This window comes from Oncorhynchus keta, chromosome 28 (genome assembly GCF_023373465.1).
Source record: "Oncorhynchus keta strain PuntledgeMale-10-30-2019 chromosome 28, Oket_V2, whole genome shotgun sequence".
Classification (NCBI taxonomy): Eukaryota; Metazoa; Chordata; class Actinopteri; order Salmoniformes; family Salmonidae; genus Oncorhynchus; species Oncorhynchus keta.
This window is the reverse complement of record NC_068448.1, coordinates 41,142,738-41,161,902: the sequence shown is the minus strand read 5'-3', so window position 1 is coordinate 41,161,902 and position 19,165 is coordinate 41,142,738. Positions and strand designations below refer to the sequence as shown.

At 42.2% G+C, this 19,165-nt stretch overlaps 2 protein-coding genes across 2 annotated transcripts in view; one reads left to right on the top strand and one right to left on the bottom strand.

Moving 5' to 3' along the window:
• Positions 1 to 2,646: 2,646 nt before the first annotated feature.
• Positions 2,647 to 4,350, top strand: spryd4 (SPRY domain containing 4). Its single transcript, XM_035741233.2, has 2 exons — positions 2,647 to 2,811; positions 3,258 to 4,350. Exons 1-2 carry the CDS (start codon positions 2,679 to 2,681, stop codon positions 3,797 to 3,799), a joined length of 675 nt encoding a protein of 224 aa, XP_035597126.1. The 5' UTR covers positions 2,647 to 2,678; the 3' UTR covers positions 3,800 to 4,350.
• The window catches only part of LOC118361359 (glutaminase kidney isoform, mitochondrial-like), a 30,993-nt gene continuing 16,168 nt past the window's right edge, over positions 4,341 to 19,165 (bottom strand). Inside the window, exons 4-18 of the mRNA XM_035741232.2 lie at positions 16,179 to 16,308; positions 15,531 to 15,610; positions 15,097 to 15,260; positions 12,334 to 12,392; positions 9,862 to 9,894; positions 9,193 to 9,251; positions 9,009 to 9,075; positions 8,280 to 8,330; positions 7,715 to 7,891; positions 7,119 to 7,250; positions 6,786 to 6,878; positions 6,536 to 6,597; positions 6,103 to 6,179; positions 5,820 to 5,883; positions 4,341 to 5,540 (exon numbers count right to left, since the gene is read on the bottom strand). Of these exons, the coding sequence (XP_035597125.1) occupies positions 5,351 to 5,540; positions 5,820 to 5,883; positions 6,103 to 6,179; positions 6,536 to 6,597; positions 6,786 to 6,878; positions 7,119 to 7,250; positions 7,715 to 7,891; positions 8,280 to 8,330; positions 9,009 to 9,075; positions 9,193 to 9,251; positions 9,862 to 9,894; positions 12,334 to 12,392; positions 15,097 to 15,260; positions 15,531 to 15,610; positions 16,179 to 16,308 (1,438 nt within the window). The 3' untranslated portion in view covers positions 4,341 to 5,350. The remainder of the gene's footprint in view (positions 5,541 to 5,819; positions 5,884 to 6,102; positions 6,180 to 6,535; positions 6,598 to 6,785; positions 6,879 to 7,118; positions 7,251 to 7,714; positions 7,892 to 8,279; positions 8,331 to 9,008; positions 9,076 to 9,192; positions 9,252 to 9,861; positions 9,895 to 12,333; positions 12,393 to 15,096; positions 15,261 to 15,530; positions 15,611 to 16,178; positions 16,309 to 19,165) is intronic.

Here is a 19,165-nt window from a genome sequence, read left to right as displayed (position 1 = left end):
CATCCTTCAAACTCAATTGCTAGAGAGGAAGACAACAGCTCAGGGATTTCACCATGAGGCCAATGGTAACTTTGAAACAGTTACAAGAGTTTGAAACAGTCACTGAGTTTAATGGCTGTGATTGGAGAAAAACTGAGGATGGATCAACATTGAAGTTACCCCACAATACTCATCTAAGTGACAGAGTGAAAAGAAGGAAGCCTGTACAAACTAGAAATATTTGGCAAAGAAATTAACTTCATGTCCTGAATACAAAGTGTTATGTTTGGGGTAAATCCAATACAACACGCCACTCTTCATATTTTCCAGCATGGTGGTGGCTGCACCATGTTAAGGTATGCTTGTCATTGGCAAGGACTAGGGAGTTTTTTTAATTATAAAAATCAACGAAATAGAGCTAAGCACAGGCAAAATCCTAGAGGAAAACCTGGTTCAGTCTGCTTTCCAACAGACACTGGGAGACAAATGAACCTTTCAGCAGGACAATAGCCTAAAACACAAGGACAAATATACACTGGAGTTGCTTACCAAGACAACATTGAATGTTCCTGAGTGGCCGAGTTACAGTTTTGACTTAAATCGACTTGAAAATGGCTGTCTAGCAATGATCATCGACCAACTTGACAGAGCTTGACATTTTTTTAAAGGATAATGTACAAATATTGTTCAATGAAGGTGTATAAGGATCTTAGTGACTTACCCAGAAAGTCTCACAGCTGTAATCGCTGCCAAAGGTGATTCTAACATGCATTGACTCAGGGGTGTGAATACTTATGTAAATGAGATATTTCTGTATTTCATTTTCAATACATTTGCAAACATTTCTAAAAACAGGTTTTCACTTTGTCATTATGGGGTATTGGGTGTAGATGGTGACAAAACATGTTGAATTCAGGCTGTAACAACCAAATATGGACAAGTCAAGGAGTCTGAATACTTTCTGAAGGCACCTGTTTATGCATGAAAAATGAATGTAACGTGGGAGTAATTCAGGCCTTAATAATATAACCAAATATATATTATGTGTCATTAAATATGTGAGAGTCTCTCAGGGATATGGACAAGCACTTTTTAAAGCCTCGCTAAATTAGTGTTTCACTTGACACTGGTACAAAGTATCAAGGGACAGTCCTAGCGACCTCTATCATCGACATTGGGACTAGGTGCTTGAATTTCAAAATGAAATACAGACTAGCTATTTCTGTATTCAAAGTAGCCTAAGGTTAGACATTGCCCTACATTAGACGTTTTTAAGAGGCTCTTCTGTCACCTGTAAGTCGTTGACTGGCTGAATATTCTTAAAAATAAAGACAATTTCCTCACACCAAGAAAACAATTAGGCCTATATTAAGCCAATACCCATAAGCCCTAGCAGTCAAACAGGGAAATGGTTCCAGTCATTTTTCCGCCATGACTTTTTCCCACTGGGGATTTTAGAAACTCTTAAAATAAGGTGGCTCTCCCTGGCCATGGAGAGGCTTTTATTCTCTATTTTGGTTAGGCCAGGGTGTGACTAGGGTGGGCATTCAATGTTCATTTTTCTATGTTTTTGTATTTCTTTGTTTTTGGCCGGGTATGGTTCTCAATCAGGGACAGCTGTCTATCGTTGTCTCCGATTGAGAACCATACTTCGGTAGCTCTTGCCCACGTGGGTTTTGTGGGTAGTTGTTTTCTGTTGAGTGTTTGTATTCTGCACCAGACAGAACTGTTTCGGCTTCGTTCGTTCACTTTGTTGTTTTTTGTATTTTTAGTGTTCTATTCCTATTATTAAACAATATGAACACGTACCACGCTGCACCTTGGTCCTCACCTTCTTCCACCAACGGCCGTTACATAAGGGCTGCGTTTCGTGTAGGCTTACCCTGGCGTGACGTTTTGATAACCATGTAAATCTCTCTCGAACAAGGTGACTTTTATCGATATATATTTGGCTTTATTTCCTCTCAGATTCAAAACTGCTAATCAGCACCAAAGTAGACATCATGCAAATCTACAAATCTCTGCAAGCTGCACGTCATCTCCAGCTGACACCTTTGCTTACTGATATTGTGTCAGTTTAAAACTTGCACAAGACAGTTCACAGAATAGTCCGTTTAAAGAAATGTAGCCAATTTATTCATTACTACATCTATCTAACATTAGATAGTTAATCCAGAGATTGTTACCTTTGCCTCGATTCTGCAGTCTCGTCCAGATCATCATGGCATTTGTAGTTCTTTATGATAACCAAATTATCAGCTAATTAGCATTTCATTTTGGGGGAGTAAATACAGGCGAATATCTCTATAAAAGTCACTTCCTAGAGAGATTTACACAGTTATCAAAACTTCACGCCAGGATTATCTAAAACCCCCTATAGCAAAAATGAATGGTGGAAAAACGATTGGAACCATTTTCTGTTTGACCGTTAGGTTTTATGAGTATTATGACTCCTACTGTGGTACTCTATAATCTAAAACAACTAAATGTAGGTCCTTCCACGGGACATAGCCCACGTGTTGAACATTACTTCGCCAGTCAAATCAGGACCATGGACAGCGCCTAACCAGGTTTCAATTGTAAATTAAGTCCAGTATGTATGTTCAATCCATTCTCCGGTGCCGTAGATGGCGCCATTTAGCAATAATCATAGTTTGAAGATTTACCAAGAAGGAAATAGCTTTGTTGTGTGAGTAAAGATGGCGATGCCCCTTGGCTTGGGACAATATTGTCGCTTGGCAGGACGAGTTATGGGCGCATTGTCCCGCAGACAAACACGTGGGACACTTCTTCCAGCGATAAGATGGTATATTACCCAAACGGCAGGCAATAGTGAGTAGAAATCTGAACTGCGTGTGGACACTGAGTGAGGCGCCCTTTGCCTTAGTTTCAGCTCATAGCAAACTAGAGGTCAGAGCAGGGGAGATTGCATAATAAGAATTCTGACCGCGCTCGTGACCAGCTGCTTGTGTTGTGATTCTTAACGTGTAAGTTTCCATGCGTAAATTAACTTTCGTTTTGAAATCTGACATTTCACCAAGTTTACAAGCTTTGAAAAGTTTGGTTACGTCATGTTGGAGGGACTAGTAAACTGCATTTCGGCTTTCTTACCTTAGTAGCTTAAATCGATTTGCTGGTAAATCACAACGTTTTAACATGGCTTATGTCATGTATGTCTCCACTTTCACCATGCATATGTATTTGCCCCTCTAGAGAACGTTCTGCAGTTGCCAATATCTATGAATCATTTTTGCTCTCTATTCTGTTTCTCTCTATAGAGGTGCAGTTTAAGCTGGACGACAGGACAGCCCACAGCAGTCTGGACCTCTTTAAGAAGGACACAGGTGTCATCTATCGCATCCTGGGCCTAGACCCCAGCCATGTCCAACAGAACCCTGAGCGCTTCCGTGATTGGGCCGTGGTGTTCGGAGACGGGCGAATCACAGGCGGCCGCCACTACTGGGAGGTGACAGTGAAGAAGTCGTCAGAGTTCCGTTTAGGCGTGGCCGAGGCGGCGATGTCACGGGACGACTGCGTAGGCACCAACCGCTCCTCCTGGGTGTTCGGCTACGTCCAGCGCAAGTGGTTCGCCATGACATCCAACCAGAGGGTGCCGGTGCCTCTGGTGGGTAAGCCTGATCGCGTGGGCATCCTGTTAGACTATGAGGCCGGCCTTATAGGCCTGGTGGATATCCCAAAGGCCAAGGTGATCCACAGCATGAGGGTCACATTCAGGGGGCCTCTCTGCCCAGCGTTTGGCTTGTGGGATGGAGAGCTGCTTACACACTCAGGTCTGGAGGAGCCTGAAGGCTTGAAGTGAAGCAGAAGGATCTCTGGACTCAGGTGACAATATGGCAGGCAGGTGGATGGCTTTGATGGCAAGGCGAGAGGGGGCCAGGAGCGGCGATGTGCATTCATTTTTGTAAACTGAACACTTACAGCAGGCAGCACTTGAACATGTCTTTCAAATCTCCCAATGAAGAGCAATATTCTCCATCCGAATGTAAAGCTTGAAGTTTATTTTCAATGGGGGAAGCAAGGAGTTGATCCAATCTGTAATTTCACTGCCATACAGACCCGGCACAATAAATTGTGTTTTTGTTACCTCTCGTGTTCTCTTTTTTTTTTTTAATTTGATGTGAAATAAAATGGCAACAATATGTAGCCATCCTGTGTGTAACAAGAGATCATTAAGTGCTGGGAATGTTGCTGTTATTACTATTGCTTAATGTCTTGACATCTCCTCCACTACCTTGACAAACTTGGAATTAAACCAAAAACATGCATTTTTTTTTGAAAACCTTTTGATATAATCCAATTGTGTGCCGAGATTGTATGCTGAAATAATCAAATAAAAAAAGTTACACATTTTCACTCGTTTATTTACAGCAGCGAGCTGACATTGACGGTTCAATAACCTGAGGAAGCAGTCTGTAGAACAGCATCACTTAATCCCAGTAAGAAACCCCTGGGTGTGCGCGTCTTTGGTTTTTATAACATATCAAAAAACAACAAGTCATCTGACTCAGTAGATTCATGCACATATTTGAAAAGGAAATGCTGATGGGATTCATCAGTCTCTCAGTCACTCAAAAGATCCCATTTAGACATGCCGTTTCTATAGTTACGTAACAGTTGTGTTTCTCTTATGTTGGGCCAATTAGTATTTGCACCAAAGAGGAGAAAAGACCAGAAGCAAAATGATTGTCAAATACCTCATCCTCACGATCCATGGGTCATAGTTCACTCATATCTTCTGACCTGCTTATGAAACGTCCTACTGAGGTAGATTAATATATACTTTCCTACTTAATATATTTCTAGATTTGTACAGTATATTTATAACCTGCCAATATGTAACGTAACAATGCTGTGTGCGTTATGCATTTATAATGTATGTATAGTGGCATCAAATCCACTAACTAAATACTAATGTTGTTGCTTCATACATAATTTAACCATCACAAACCATTGTATAAATAAATACATTTCAAACACTGGTCACATACCAGGCAGCATATACACATAAAATGTGCATCACACTGGCATTTTTAAGTGACGAGTAAGGACAACGTGTGTGTACTTACAAATTTAAAAAACTGCCAAGTTCACCTGAATGAGCAACTGATCACTTGTTGGTGCCCATGTCAACATGAAACAGTATTACATTGATGCTGTCCACTCCTGAAGACTCCTGAAGCTTTATGTGCAGCAACGTGGACAAAGAAAGTGTGCTTGGGGCCAGCACAATCTCTCACAGCGGAGTGCGATGTGCTGCGGCGAACCCCAACCTTTAGACACAGTGACGTGTGACCCTATCAAATATACTACGCTTACACCTCTTCGCTAAATGGCACGAAATGGCTGCATTTCATATGGTCAGACACTTCCGGTCCGTCTGGCTTAAACCACCACCTTCAATGTGTCTTAACTTTCTCTGGTCTTCGGTTTCTGACTGGGACTCACTACTACATGGGTACAGCCGCTGGTACTCTGTCAGGACCGACACCACCCCGTCCCGACCAAACTGCCTGGCGTCATCCAGGGGTGTGTTTCCCCACCTGATAACACAGAGAAAGATAATGAGCGGCCAGGAAAAAGCTTTGAAACGGGCGTACAGCTACAGAGGCAAATGTGGTGCGAGGCAAAGGGAAACAAGTGACACAATGAGACTCAGTTGAAGACATCACTCTAGCTCTGAACTATTCTGGTGTAGCAGAGTGATTTTAATGATCTGGGCACTCTACTTTATCCATGTCAAAAATGGCCTTTATTATGGAACATTTCTCAGAGACGTGTGAGTTATTAAAAGTGTCAGGCAGAGGCAATGGTGTCCCTACCTGTCCTTTATATGGGGGTTCACTTGACACGTCCCTGTTAGGAAGATCACCGCTTCCACATTACCTGAGTAAAACGGGAAGGAAGAATTCAACTTCAATATACGGCAATGCGTTTTGTGCAACCCACCAGTGATGCATTCACATCTCTGTGGTCCACACAAGCGAAGCCATCCACTCCAATTCAACCATATCAGCCACACTTGAATTCCAAATGTGAACGCTAAGGTTGAAGCACATGTTTATGTGGGAGTAACAGTATTATCATGACAAATTACAGGGTCACCTTCAGCTGACGCCACGTGGAGGGCTGTACGAGAATCGTAGTCTTTCTCTTCCATGTCCACAGCCGAGAGAGCAAACCTTGGGGGGAGGACAGGAGCGAGAGAAGGAAGAAAAGCAGAGTAGAGCAAAAGGTTAATTGGAATGACAGATGGCCGAGACGAAGAGATAAGGGATTCGAAGACAAATGACTTTCTGAAAAGCTCTACAGTGATGATATTGAAGTTAACCGAAATTGATTTGATACGAGGGGTCGTCTGTTCCATGCAAAACATGCATTTAAATGTATTATGGAAATCATTTCACAAGTTTCTTCTTGTCTGTCTGGCGCCCAGCCCTTGGTTAATTTCTTATAAAATATAATTTCTTATAAATCATTAGGACCGACTATGACAGATTGAATTTATATAACTTGTCTCCCCGGGTTCCGTCTTTACCTCCTCAGGGCAGAGACATCTCCACTGTAAGCTGCAAACATCAGGTTCACCACTGACCTGTTCTGAAGGGGGCAGAAGAAAACATCTCAATGATGGGCGATCAACATAGAAGAAGGCTATTGAAGCATAGAGGTGTTTCAAGTGTTGTAAAGGAGACAACAGAAAACATGAATTTTCCAGAGAGTTTAAAAGGTTCAAATAAGAAAAAATTTAAAATAAGTATTTCGTGTGTACTCTATCCCTTACTTACCCTATCATCAAGTGATTGTCTGCGAGGGTCCAGCTTCCTTGCAAAGTGTCTCAGGTTGTCATAGTTATGGAAGTTGAAGAGAGAAACCAGCTCCTGATCAATCAGCAGATAGAAGGGGTCAATACAGACAGGAAAATGACCGAATACTCTACTATTCAACATTCTATTCTACTTGAATCTTCCATTTCCACAATGTCTCATGCAGTTACAAAGTATACTTTCTAAATGTAAAAAAAAAAAAAAAAAAAAGGCCATCACCGAGAATAAATATCGACTGCTGGGTTTGACAAAAACATGAGTCATAGGTTATTGGAATTCTTCTCGTCTGTGTACCTGACAGAAGTGAATGCCTCGGACACTATTTCCGACACGGTCTAACGGAGGAGACCAACACATTATTCCCATGACATTAGGGACCACCAGCAGTACTGCACCAGAAACACCAGACTTAGCAGGTAAACCCACCTGGGAAAAAGAACAGGCGAAATGAAGGTTAGCAGTACACTTATAACCAGCCGGGTGTATCTCAAATAGTCTCAAATAGATTCCTGTCTTCAAAAAAAAAAGCAATACAATTCAGTTGGGAACATAGAGACATTGTAAACAATACAACATCCCCAGTCCTTACATCAACCCACACCCACGGCACCCATCCCTCCTATCCCACCCAACCCCACCAAGGCATCACACCAAGACGGTACAAAACAAATAAACAATAACAGAAACAAAAAAACAATAGCAATACATTCTGACAATAGCAATAACGTGTCTCCTCTCATTTAACTACTCATCTGACAACATAGGATAGGTGAAAGAAATATGGCACATCTGAGATAAAGGGGAATGTTCTAATTGACCACATACTGTGTATAGTAGGATAAGGCCACCTCGGGTCATTGACCTCTGACCTCTGTTTCTCAATAACTCACATGGAAAGCGAACTGGCCAGAGAAGTCGTACATTCCACAGGAATGCATGAGGCTCAGGGTGTTCCGAACGGCCTCCGCACTCAGAACCTGCTCGCCTGTGATTGGACAGATGCCCCCGTTGGCCAGTGTGGCAGCCATGACACTGCCTGACTCACACGTCACCTCGATGGAGCACAGCTGAGAGGAAAACAGAGAATAGTTAAGACCTCTGGTTTGCTGTAGAGGGTAGTACTTTAGTCGAATACTACAGTGTTTCCACCAGGGACAGAAAGTCGGAGATAGATTCAATCCGTAGCGCTGTAGATCTGCGCTGTAGATCTGCGCTGTAGATCTGCGCTGTAGATCTGCGCTGTAGCGTGATTGAAATTTAAAGGCAATGTTCCCGCGTTCGCAGAGACTGCATTCATGGTAAACACTGCATATGTAGGTTCAATCGAAAATCACCTTCCAATTTTCCATCGCACTACAGCGCAGACCTTCAGTGCTACGGTTTCAATCTAGGCCTAGGAAAAAGCTAAAGACCTTCTTGGATTCAACAGCAAACTTCTTAAAAAATGAGTCTCACCTGGAAGTAGAAGTCGAGGGCTGCAATCATATCTGCATTCTTAGGGAAGCACTGTCAGGCAAAATGAGAGAGAGGCCACAGTTTTAGATCGCAATCAACAGGTAACTTAGATCACAATCAACATGTGTTTACGGACATATTCAATCAATCCTTACCCCAGTCTGCTGTCCCTACATGCTTCAAGAGGGCCACCATTGTTCCTGTTCCCAAGAAAGCTAAAGTAACTGAGCTAAACGACTACCATGCCACTCACTTCTGTCATCATGAATTGCTTTGAGAGACTAGTCAAGGACCATATCACCTCCAGCCTACCTGACACCCTAGACCCACTCCAATTTGCTTACCGCCCCAATAATATTTACATACCCTACATTACTCATCTCATATGTATATACTGTACTCGATACCATCTACTGCATCTTGCCTATGCCGTTCTGTACCATCACTCATTCATATATCTTTATGTACATATTCTTCATCCCTTTACACTTGTGTGTACACGGTTGTAGTTGTGGAACTGTTAGGTTAGATTACTCGTTGGTTATTACTGCATTGTCGGAACTAGAAGCACAAGCATTTCGCTACACTCGCATTAACATCTGCTAACCATGTGTATGTGACAAATAAATGTTAAAACATTTAAAAATTGTTTATGACTCATAGTCTAAGAGTTTAGGAATTGATATAACTATTGGTAAGACTCCGTGAAGCTCAAACACCCAGACTCACTTTTTTCTCCTTCAGGTAGTAACCAATAGCAAAATTCCTATCTCCGGTCTCTTTCTCTGACTGGAAACTGTGAAGGCAAATACATATCGCAAGCAGTTTATCGCACCACAAAGTGAAGTTATTGCGTGGGCTGCAACATTGGATAATTGCATTTGCATATTATAACATTCAATTCGACACTCACGTAGCGTTGCTGAAGCCCACATACTCTGTGCCGGCCATCTTCTTTAAGTATTCCATTACCTACGATAAAAGATGTGTCAGCTGTGAGATGAAAGTATACACCGAATGTACAAAACGTTAAGAACAACTGCTCCTCCCATGACATAGACTGACCAGGTGAATCTAGGTGAAAGCTATGATCCCTTATTGATGTCACTTGTTAAAGCCACTTCAAATCAGTGTAGATGAAGGGGAGTGGTCAGGTTAAAGGAGGATTTTTAAACCTGGAAACAATTGAGACATTGATTGTGTATGTGTGCCATTCAGAGGGTGAAGGAAAAATAAGTGCCTTTTTAACGGGGTATGGGGTATGGTAGTAGGTGCCAGGCGCAAAAGTTTGTGTCAAAAGAACTGCAACACTGCTGGGTTTTTCATGCTCAACAGTTCTGTTTTTATCAAGAATGGTCCACCACCCAAAGGACATCCAGCCAACTTGACACAACTGTGGGAAGCATTGGAGTCTACACCTTGTAGAGTCCATGCCCCGACAAATCGAGGCTGTTCAGATGGCAAAAGGGGGTGCAACTCAATATTAGGAAGGTGTTCTTAATGTTTTGTACACTCAGTGTATAACATGTACATTGTTACAAGTAAGACGTGTCAGAAATCTGAAATCTTAAAGGATACTCACATAATCAAACCGCTCTGCCTTGTTTGAGTTAGGCTGTAAAAAAATAAATAATAATAATTCAGTACGGTATTTCTGTATTGACACTATGCAGAGAGCTTTTCGGCCCCTAGGTGGCAGTGTTTGTGTATTCTAGCACAGCGTGCTGTTGGTGTCAGACAGATTCTGGGTGGGCGTGTGGGGTACATTTAGTCACGGTGTCTGTCTGTCCGCCTGTCTGTCCACGTGTGGTAATGTGATGAGTATGACATGGGCTTGCAGCTGCGGGGCAGGTTATTGCCCTGCTTGGGTTTCAGGGTCCAGTGAAAGATTGCCGCCAAGTCGTTAAGTCACCAAAAAGGGCAGAGACTAGTACTTCCCCTTACTGCTCTGAGCCACCCTGTCCTGAAAGGTCAGAGACGATCTGAAACATTACGGTGACTAGTTGAGTTGTCCTCAAGGAATAGGTTTCTTCTGACGTGGTGCAACCCATGGCTTGTTGATCAGTGATGTTCTGGATGGAGTGTTCATGGAGTAGTGGCACGTTTTTTCCAACTCGTAACTTCTGAGAGTTCTGCTCCCTCTGAAAGATCAACTGAAATTTGCACAACCTTTATAAATATCAAATTGAATAAACTCAAATTAAAACTTGCTAGTGGTGCTGCACTGACTTGGACGAGTACAAGTAGTACAGTATGTGCAATAGACTTATTAGCCAATTAAATGACGTTCGGGACATCTCCATCTGTTCTTGCTTCATGTACCCAGTGCAGTCAAAAAGTCGATTTTTCTGTTTTTATATATATTTCCACACTATGAGGTTGGAATAATGCTGTGAAATTGTGTACATAAAAAAAAAAAAGACTGCTTAAAATTTCAGCCTGTTTTGGTATGGAGTTTTGGCCTGCCTGACTGGTGACGTCACCAGGTGGTAAATGAGCTAATAGACCAATAAGAGAGTGAGTTCCAAACCTCTCTGTCAATAACAGCTAGTTTTCCCCACCCCACTCAGACCACTCCCAGACAATCCTAGCAAAATTCTTGCATGAGAAATTGACTCTTCGTTAAGCCCAGCCCCAGAATTTCTTGATTAGCAAGGGGTGGTCTGTGTTTAATTTAATTGTTTATTACAAACACAGTTTGAGATCATTGTGAGGGGATTTCACCATTGGTTGAATGGGGATGTGTTATCCGAGGTTGCAACAGTAACCAAGGGGGGTGTGGCTTAGGGAAGGGTCAATTGCCCTTCGCTAAGAAGCTTTTTTTTTCTATTTTTGACCATTTTAATTGAAAACAATCACAGTAAGGTACTTATTTGTTACCCAGAAATATGATATGATATTGAGATAAAAACATCTGCATTGGACCTTTAAAGGACCCTAATGTAGACATTTTCATTTCACTTTGTCATTATGGGGTATTGTGTGTAGATGGGTGAAAAAAATAAATAATATTTAATCAACTTTGAATTCAGGCTGTAACACAACAAAATGTGGAATAAATCAAGGGATATGAATATTTTCTGAAGGCACTGTAATTGTTACCCAGAAATGATATGATATTGAGATAAAACCGTCCGTATCAGACCATTAAAGAACCCTGTGATTGTCAAAGACGTAAACACACAAACACACCTACTCTTTCCAGCTGTCTCATTGGCCTGACTCCCCCCACACCCCCAACCGTAACCCCCTTCCCCACTACTGTACGTGACCCGCATAGCCAAGAGGCATATCTCTCCGGTCAGCTGGTAGGGACAGGCAGCCAGGCAGGGGGGGAAAAACACAGTAGAATAGAGGTCCATCTCTACATAAGGCAGTGGCCATCCCTCTTTCCCCACTGCTTTAGCTGTTAGAATGAGGGCAATGCTGACTGATAGGGAGTCAGCTGGTGATAGCTTATTGACCTCTGTCCACACAATATAGGGCAATTGGTCAATGATTGACGGCAAAGTCTGACCGTGACACTTGGCTGTACTAGTTATGACAGTTTTCCTGATTTCTTGTATATCTGATGTTGGAGTGGATTTGGTGTATAGCAGTTTGCATTCATACAGTATATGCAATGCAATGCTTAATCTGTGTGAATGTAATGTACTACTGATTTTGTTTCAGTTATCGAGCAAAGATTAGAGCTCTAATTCCAAAACCTCATGAAAATCTTATAAGAGGTTATACAACGGGTGGGTCTAATCCTGAATGCTGATTGGTTAAAACCGCATTACAGCCGGTGTCTATTCCACAAGTTACCACCGGCTAACTCTATGATGTTAAAATGCCTATTTACGCTGTTCAATATGACTGTGCAATCCACTGTCTCATCAGCCCAGCCAGCCAATTTATAAACTTGATCTCCATTATAAAAAGCATCAAGACATTATCTCACATTTCTTTTAGAGTAAAACGCCTAACACCAGTGCCAATATATCCTCCAAACATCGGCTTCGAGGGCATTATCACTTAATTATAACATCAGTGCACCCAGGAATCCCCTTACCTTGAGCAGAGAACTGATGACAATAGCCCCGGCGTTCACCATAGGGTTGTGTGGTTTATCTGTCCAGAGAGAGAGAGGACAATGTTGTCACTGTCGTGCACTCCACCACCACCCTATAACCTAAAGATATGTCCAGTAAAATAACTTCCACTAAGAAAGTTAACACATGCATGTGTGTGCCAGAGATGAACATATGTAATGGCACCTAGCCAGCTGAGAGGGAACCTGCAGATAAGATGCATTGACTTGCTAATGATCAGATTACCTGTTCTTGCTCTATTTTTTTTATATATATTTTTTACCTTTATTTAACCAGGCAAGTCAGTTAAGAACAAATTCTTATTTTCAATGACGGCCTGGGAACAGTGGGTTAACTGCCTGTTCAGGGGCAGAACGACAGATTTTGTACCTTGTCAGCTCGGGGATTTGAACTTGCAACCTTTCGGTTACTAGTCCAATGCTCTAACCGCCCCGGAAGGATTGTAAAGATTCAACTTGACTTTATTGACTGTACCTACAGCTTGTTGCAATCATTGGTCAAGCTGATGGATATTTTCCCCTGTAGTTGCAGAGAGGTTGGCTCTCTTGTCTTACCACAACTGTTTACTGAAATGTGTAAGTGTTTGCTTCCACGGTGTGACATTGGAATAAACTATTTACTACCCTACAACCGAGTTAGGTTAGATCAGGCAATAGTCAACGTTATCATTTGAGGGTTCAACGTAAGGACGTTTCCCCCCCAGTACTTAGATGCATTCAAGTGTGGAGCATCTACATAGAAGTGGATACAGAGACATGGGTCTTTCTATGAACTAGGGTACCGCTGAGGATTTCCTACACTGGACAACTTGTTACAGTTGTTGATAAGTCATTGATAATAATTGGCCATTTTTTTCTTGTCATTGCATTGAGATATAAGGTGGATCATAGCTTTTTAAACATTTTTTAACCTTTATTTAATTAGGCATGTCAGTTAAGAACAACTTATTATTTACAATGAAGGCCTAGGAACAGTGGGTTATGACAGTGTAAGTTGTCATTATATCACATGTAAAGCATTAATCAGTTCAATTTGACATGGAACTTGAACCATGTAAGAATCCTGGTTCTAGCTGTCACAGTTGTTAAATATAGGAGATCTCAGAAATGCAGCGTAACTACATATTATGGATTGAAAACAGTTTTCATGGGTACACATGTCCAAAATAACAATTGTGTTGCGAAATCGAATCCTTCTAACCGAAAGTCACCTTACACTGATAATTAAAACCTAAATCGGTACTGCCATTAAAGTGGTTCTTGAGCATTTGGTGCCAAGCTGATTAGATATGCAGGGATATTTTCGCACATCGTCATCTGATCTCGGAAGGAATTTTCCCGAATGACAGTCAAGTGACGAACAGCTGTTGTGATAGTGCAATGCGATGCAGCAACAGCCCAAGTGCTGGAGAAAAAAAAACTGTTCGCAAGGAATGTCCAGTATGTTTTGGCTCTCATTTGTTAAATTGGCGAAGACAGTTGTGCCTGGATCCACGTTGGGATCTAATATCCCTAGCGAATGGAGGTTGATCATCTGTTTGTCTGCTTGATTTGCAACAGGGTCTCGTTAGAATTAGCAGAGAAAGCATCAAGGTAATGTGTTCATGTTTTTGTGCCTTGGTCTGGACACCAAGGCTACTGTGCGCAATCGTGTAGGATAGACTATTGCGCAACACCCAAAAATAGTCCTATGGATTTTTCTGGATATAATGACAACAAATGACATAGCCTAGTGGGCTTATTAACAATATGATCTGGTAATGAAATAACACGACAGATACATACTTTTTTTCATGTTACAACTGCAATTATAAACATAGGGGCTTGAAGTTGCCTACTTGAAATTGAATTTGGAGCTCAGAAATGCAAGTACTGGAATAGGCCTTACCATGAAAATCAGAAATTTCCTCAAGTTGGTGATTGAAAGTCCTTGTAATTATTGTATCCAATTTACAAGTTCTCCTCCTCCCTTATAATTGTCCGTAATTTAATTTTGTATCCGTTTTTGTGAGAGATGTGGCCACTTTCGTTTGTTTCCCGCGGCTTCAATTGAAGGGTGTTGCGCAACGCTGTCGTGGTCAAACCAAGTGCGGTTATTATGAGAACGATATCTAACATCTAATGTAGGATTCAACTTGACTTTCCATACAAGTCAGTCAATTAAAAAATGAATCTGTTTTTTGGTAACTTTCTCATTATAAAAACAGCGATGGTGAGATTCAAATGGTGATATTAATGCTACTGCCACAAACTACAGACAAACCGCCAAATTTACATCCAATGTATTAAATCTGGCAATGTCCACATTATTCTCAAATATTTTAGAATGTAATAATAGTTTGAATATCAATGCAGGGCCTAAAAAATGAAAGTGGTAATGGCCTACTTTTTCATTTTCTTTTAACGCTTTTTGAGGGGAGATCTATACTACGCCCTATTTGTGCAATTATATACATTATACAATTGCATTACATCAAGGTCCTTGTAAATGAAAACGAAGTGCTTGACAAAGTCTCTGAAAGTCCTTGAATTTGACTTGCCAATGTCTGTATGAACCCAGCTTTAAAACGATCCTTAGTCCTAGGCCTATAGAACCCAAAATAATTCTACCTGGAACCAAAAAGGGTTCTCCTATGAGGACAGCCGAAGAATCCTTTTAGGTTCTAGATAGCACCTTTCTTTCTAAGCGTGTAGGCAGATAGGGTTAGGGTAACAGTCTCTCACCCTCCTCATCCAGTGACAGCTGGTTGAATTTGAGTCCGCTGGGCTCTTTGCCCACGTAGCGATGCACATGCTCAGTGCCAATCTCGTGCACAGCGATGGCGTACTCCAGAGGCTTCACACATGATTGAAGACAGAATGGAACCTTGGTGTCACCTGCAGAATGTCTGCCTCACGCCAGCAGGGCACAGGGGAGAGATCATGGGACAGTGAGAGGAAGGCTGAGGTGAAAGCAGATACAGAGGAGGATTCTACATGAACAAGTTAGGCAGACACTGACAAGGCAAGATGGGGTGGTGGGGGGGGGTGACATGCGAACTGCCTGTTCAATGCTCTTCATTTCAGTGACATGGGATAAGTGTGTTAAAATGGAAACCAGTGGGGGATAAAAGGAGACGATGTACATAGAGCAGATAACACAAATGCTGTAATCTCACCTCTGTCCATCCACGGTGCATAGTGACACACCCCACAGATCAGGGCTGAATTTAGCCAGTTGGGGAATATAATCTGCCACCTGAGCAAAAGAGGGCACACACACACACACACACACACACACACACACAAAGGAATGGAGTGGATAAGTCACGTGTCATGCATGTCAAAGGCAGGTATGTACAGTACATGTGTGTATAGCATGTGCATGCGTCTGCGAATGTACAGTGTGTGCATGCTTTCATTTAGTACATGCTTGTGAGTGCGTTTTCAGTGAGCTCTGGTCCGTGAGCTTGTGTGCGGTGATGTAACCTAGCGAATGTTTTTTTTTAATGCGTGCAAGCAAATGTTTGGTGGTGTGCTTATTTTAGCATTCATTTGTGAATGTATAGCTGTGTCTGTGTACAGTATGTGAAAGATCGTTTTTAACGTGGGAATGAATGTGTGTATTGTGTAGCCCAGCGGTTCGCAACCTTTTCCATTTCCCTGATACCATCATTGTCGAAAGCTCTTGAGGACCAAATCAAATGTTCTCAATTTTAGCAGTGCATTTAACACACTAAAAGGCCTATTATAAACACCCCAAAAACATCTACAGACCACCCGCAGTGCACCGGTCCACGGACCAAAGGTTTGAACACAGAACTCACGTGTCCCCCAACCTGCCTCTGGGTGCTGTAGTACAGCTGGTTGATGTTGGACGCAAATGCCTCAAAGTCTGGGATGATGAACTTCCTCCTGAACGCCTGGGTCAGCAGCAGGATGTTAGCGCCCACACACCTGAAACGCATACATACATATCACACACATACTTCAGATACTCACTGTGGCTCAGTTGGTGGAGCGTGGTGCTTGCAACGCTAGAGTTGTGGGTTCGATTCTGGCTGGGGTCAGCCGTACAAACGTATGCACACACACTGCGATCAGTCACATTAGATTTTTTTTTTAAATAGTATAACTACTGTATTATCACACACAGTGTCAGTAGCCTATAGCCCCAATACAAGGCTGTTGACTCTTATGCAGTGTCTAGGATGTATCAGGGCTAAGTGACCTGTAACTGTGGAGCAGATACACCACTGACCCTATGACGAAATCCTAATGACACCAACAACCTAAAAACTGGACCCCAACCCGTGACCAAATTAAACGCTGAGAATAGACAGCCTATCATATTGTAGACACACACCTACCACTAGACAAACATTGCGCTAAGTTTAGTAAGCACTGACATGATCTCAAAGAACGGCATTGAAAATTGCTCTCATAGCTGTGATGAGCCGAAAGATCCGTCGGGACTTGTTAATACGCAACCTGGTTTCGAGTTTGGGGCACTGGGGAAGCGAGCAGAAGGATCGCATCATTTATAGAAATGGGATTTTTTTTAGTGGCCTATCGCTAGTGACCACCACAGAAGAAAAGACCCATGTCTAATCACAACACATTCTTATTCTGTTCTACATGACTTTCTGTGTGTGTGTGTGTGTGTGTGTGTGTGTGTGTGTGTGTGTGTGTGTGTGTGTGTGTGTGTGTGTGTGTGTGTGTGTGTGTGTGTGTGTGTGTGTGTGTGTGTGTGTGTGTGTGTGTGTGTGTGTGTGTGTGTGTGTGTCTTTGGACCTAGTTTAGAAACAATACCAAGCACAACACCAAGTATCAATCTATGATTTACAAAGGGACTGTATATATGCAGTATTCAATCACTGGAATATAGTAATTCAATGTAAGAAGAAGTCTACCAGACAGGACTCGCTACTGTAGCAGGCCAGTGTCTGAATCATCACGGCATTCATTAAGTTAGCTTTGCCACTTAGGAAGTAATACTGTTTGGACAGCAGTCTAGAGTCCATCAGACCTTGCTGATAAGCCGAGCTCCTAATACAACCAGCCGTCTGCAGTTCACCCACTGCGCTGGCCTTTCATTAGCTCCTGTCCAGCCTTAAGCCCTGCACAAATGTCATACTCTGTTCGCCAACAATTCCAGAACTCTCTCTCTCTCTCTCTCTCTCTGCATGTGTTACGTTCACATGTGCATCAGTGAGGATCAGAGGCAGCTGTCGTCCATTAAACCGACAGACGCTGTCCATCTGTTTTCGCCTCACATTAACCGCAACAGAAACACTGCTTATACACCCACATTCAAACATCCCTGACAATCAAAACATCCCTTCCATAACAAATCTCCACCTGTCCACTGTAGAGGTATGAGGAGCAGACACAGATACAGGCAGAGAGAGAGAGTGGAAGAACAAAGTAATGGATGTTTCTCGTTAACACTGGGGGCAATAGTATAAACAGTTCCTCCGCACAGTGAAATATAAATATACTATCAAGAAAATGCAATGTAAAAAAATAAAATGGGATAAGGTGTGTGTGGTGTTTTGCCAATCAGCCAGAAGAATGAGAATACTCTACGTGGGATAGAGAAAGACACAATACAGCATGCAAACTTTCAGAATTAAATCATCAGTGTTTACTAGTAAATACTCTCTCTAAACCATCCTACAAGATCATTTATATGATAAAAGGGCCAAATAAGGATGTATCCATTCCATCTAATCCCAAATCATTAGAGAAAAGAATAAAACTTTATTGTCCATCCAGGATGGACATTTTTCCATTAAAAGAATCAAATACACATAGATTCTCACATCAGACACATTTAAAAACAGTCAGTCCATCATGTTGCATACACTAACAACAGAGGACAGTAATACATTCACTCACAAACGACCACAGTCCCAACTGCACTAGATAGATAAGTACATTATACCGATACAATTTACTTTACATTCAGTAGTCCAACAGCACAAGGAACAAATTCATGTTTGAACACGTTCTTCTCGGCCATGGTCATTCTGAAGCGCCGGCCAGAGGGAAGCCTCTCCAACTGAGGGTGTAGAGAGTGGGGGGTCGCCAACGACAGCCAGTGTCTTCTTTTTGGTTGCCTTGTGAAACAGACTGCTCAAATGTGCCTGTGGTCGACCAATTACTTTGCTGGCTGTGTTTACTATGCTGGTCAGTTTGCTTTTGCTCCTCACACTCAGATGACTATACCAGACTGTCATATTGAACGCGAGGATGCTCTCCACCAAGCTGCTGTACACCCTCTCCAGAACATCCTGTCTGACCCCCAAACCCATTTCATTTCCTGATTGAGAACAAGTGTGGGCTTGCTTTTAAATTAAAAAAAATACAACCTGCATTCTCTGTATAACTTAGCTTGTTATCAATTTGTGTCCCTTGGTATTTTAAACACTCAACCACCTCTACTGGTTGGTCGTTCAGAGAGAGTGGTTGGGACATTGGTAAGAATGGTAGCCCTTTTCACTCACAGCTCCTGTCATCCTGTATACGGGTTGAAAACGATTTTGCCATCGATAAGCAAAATTGGAACCCAGCGGCTGTACAGTAAAATACTATACATGACGTCAGAGCTTAGGTTCTCCGGTTATCAGCGTTGTATGGGTCTTGACTGAGCGCAGTTATAAACTGGAGCACCGCGCACAACAAAACGATTCCCCCATCCCTCCCGCTAATTGGGCTAACTTTTGCACCTTTGTTGTCGTATGAGTGAGGGAAATGCTGTAAACACAGAGGGGTCGATGTGTTCTGAAAGATGAGATTTTCAATAAATATC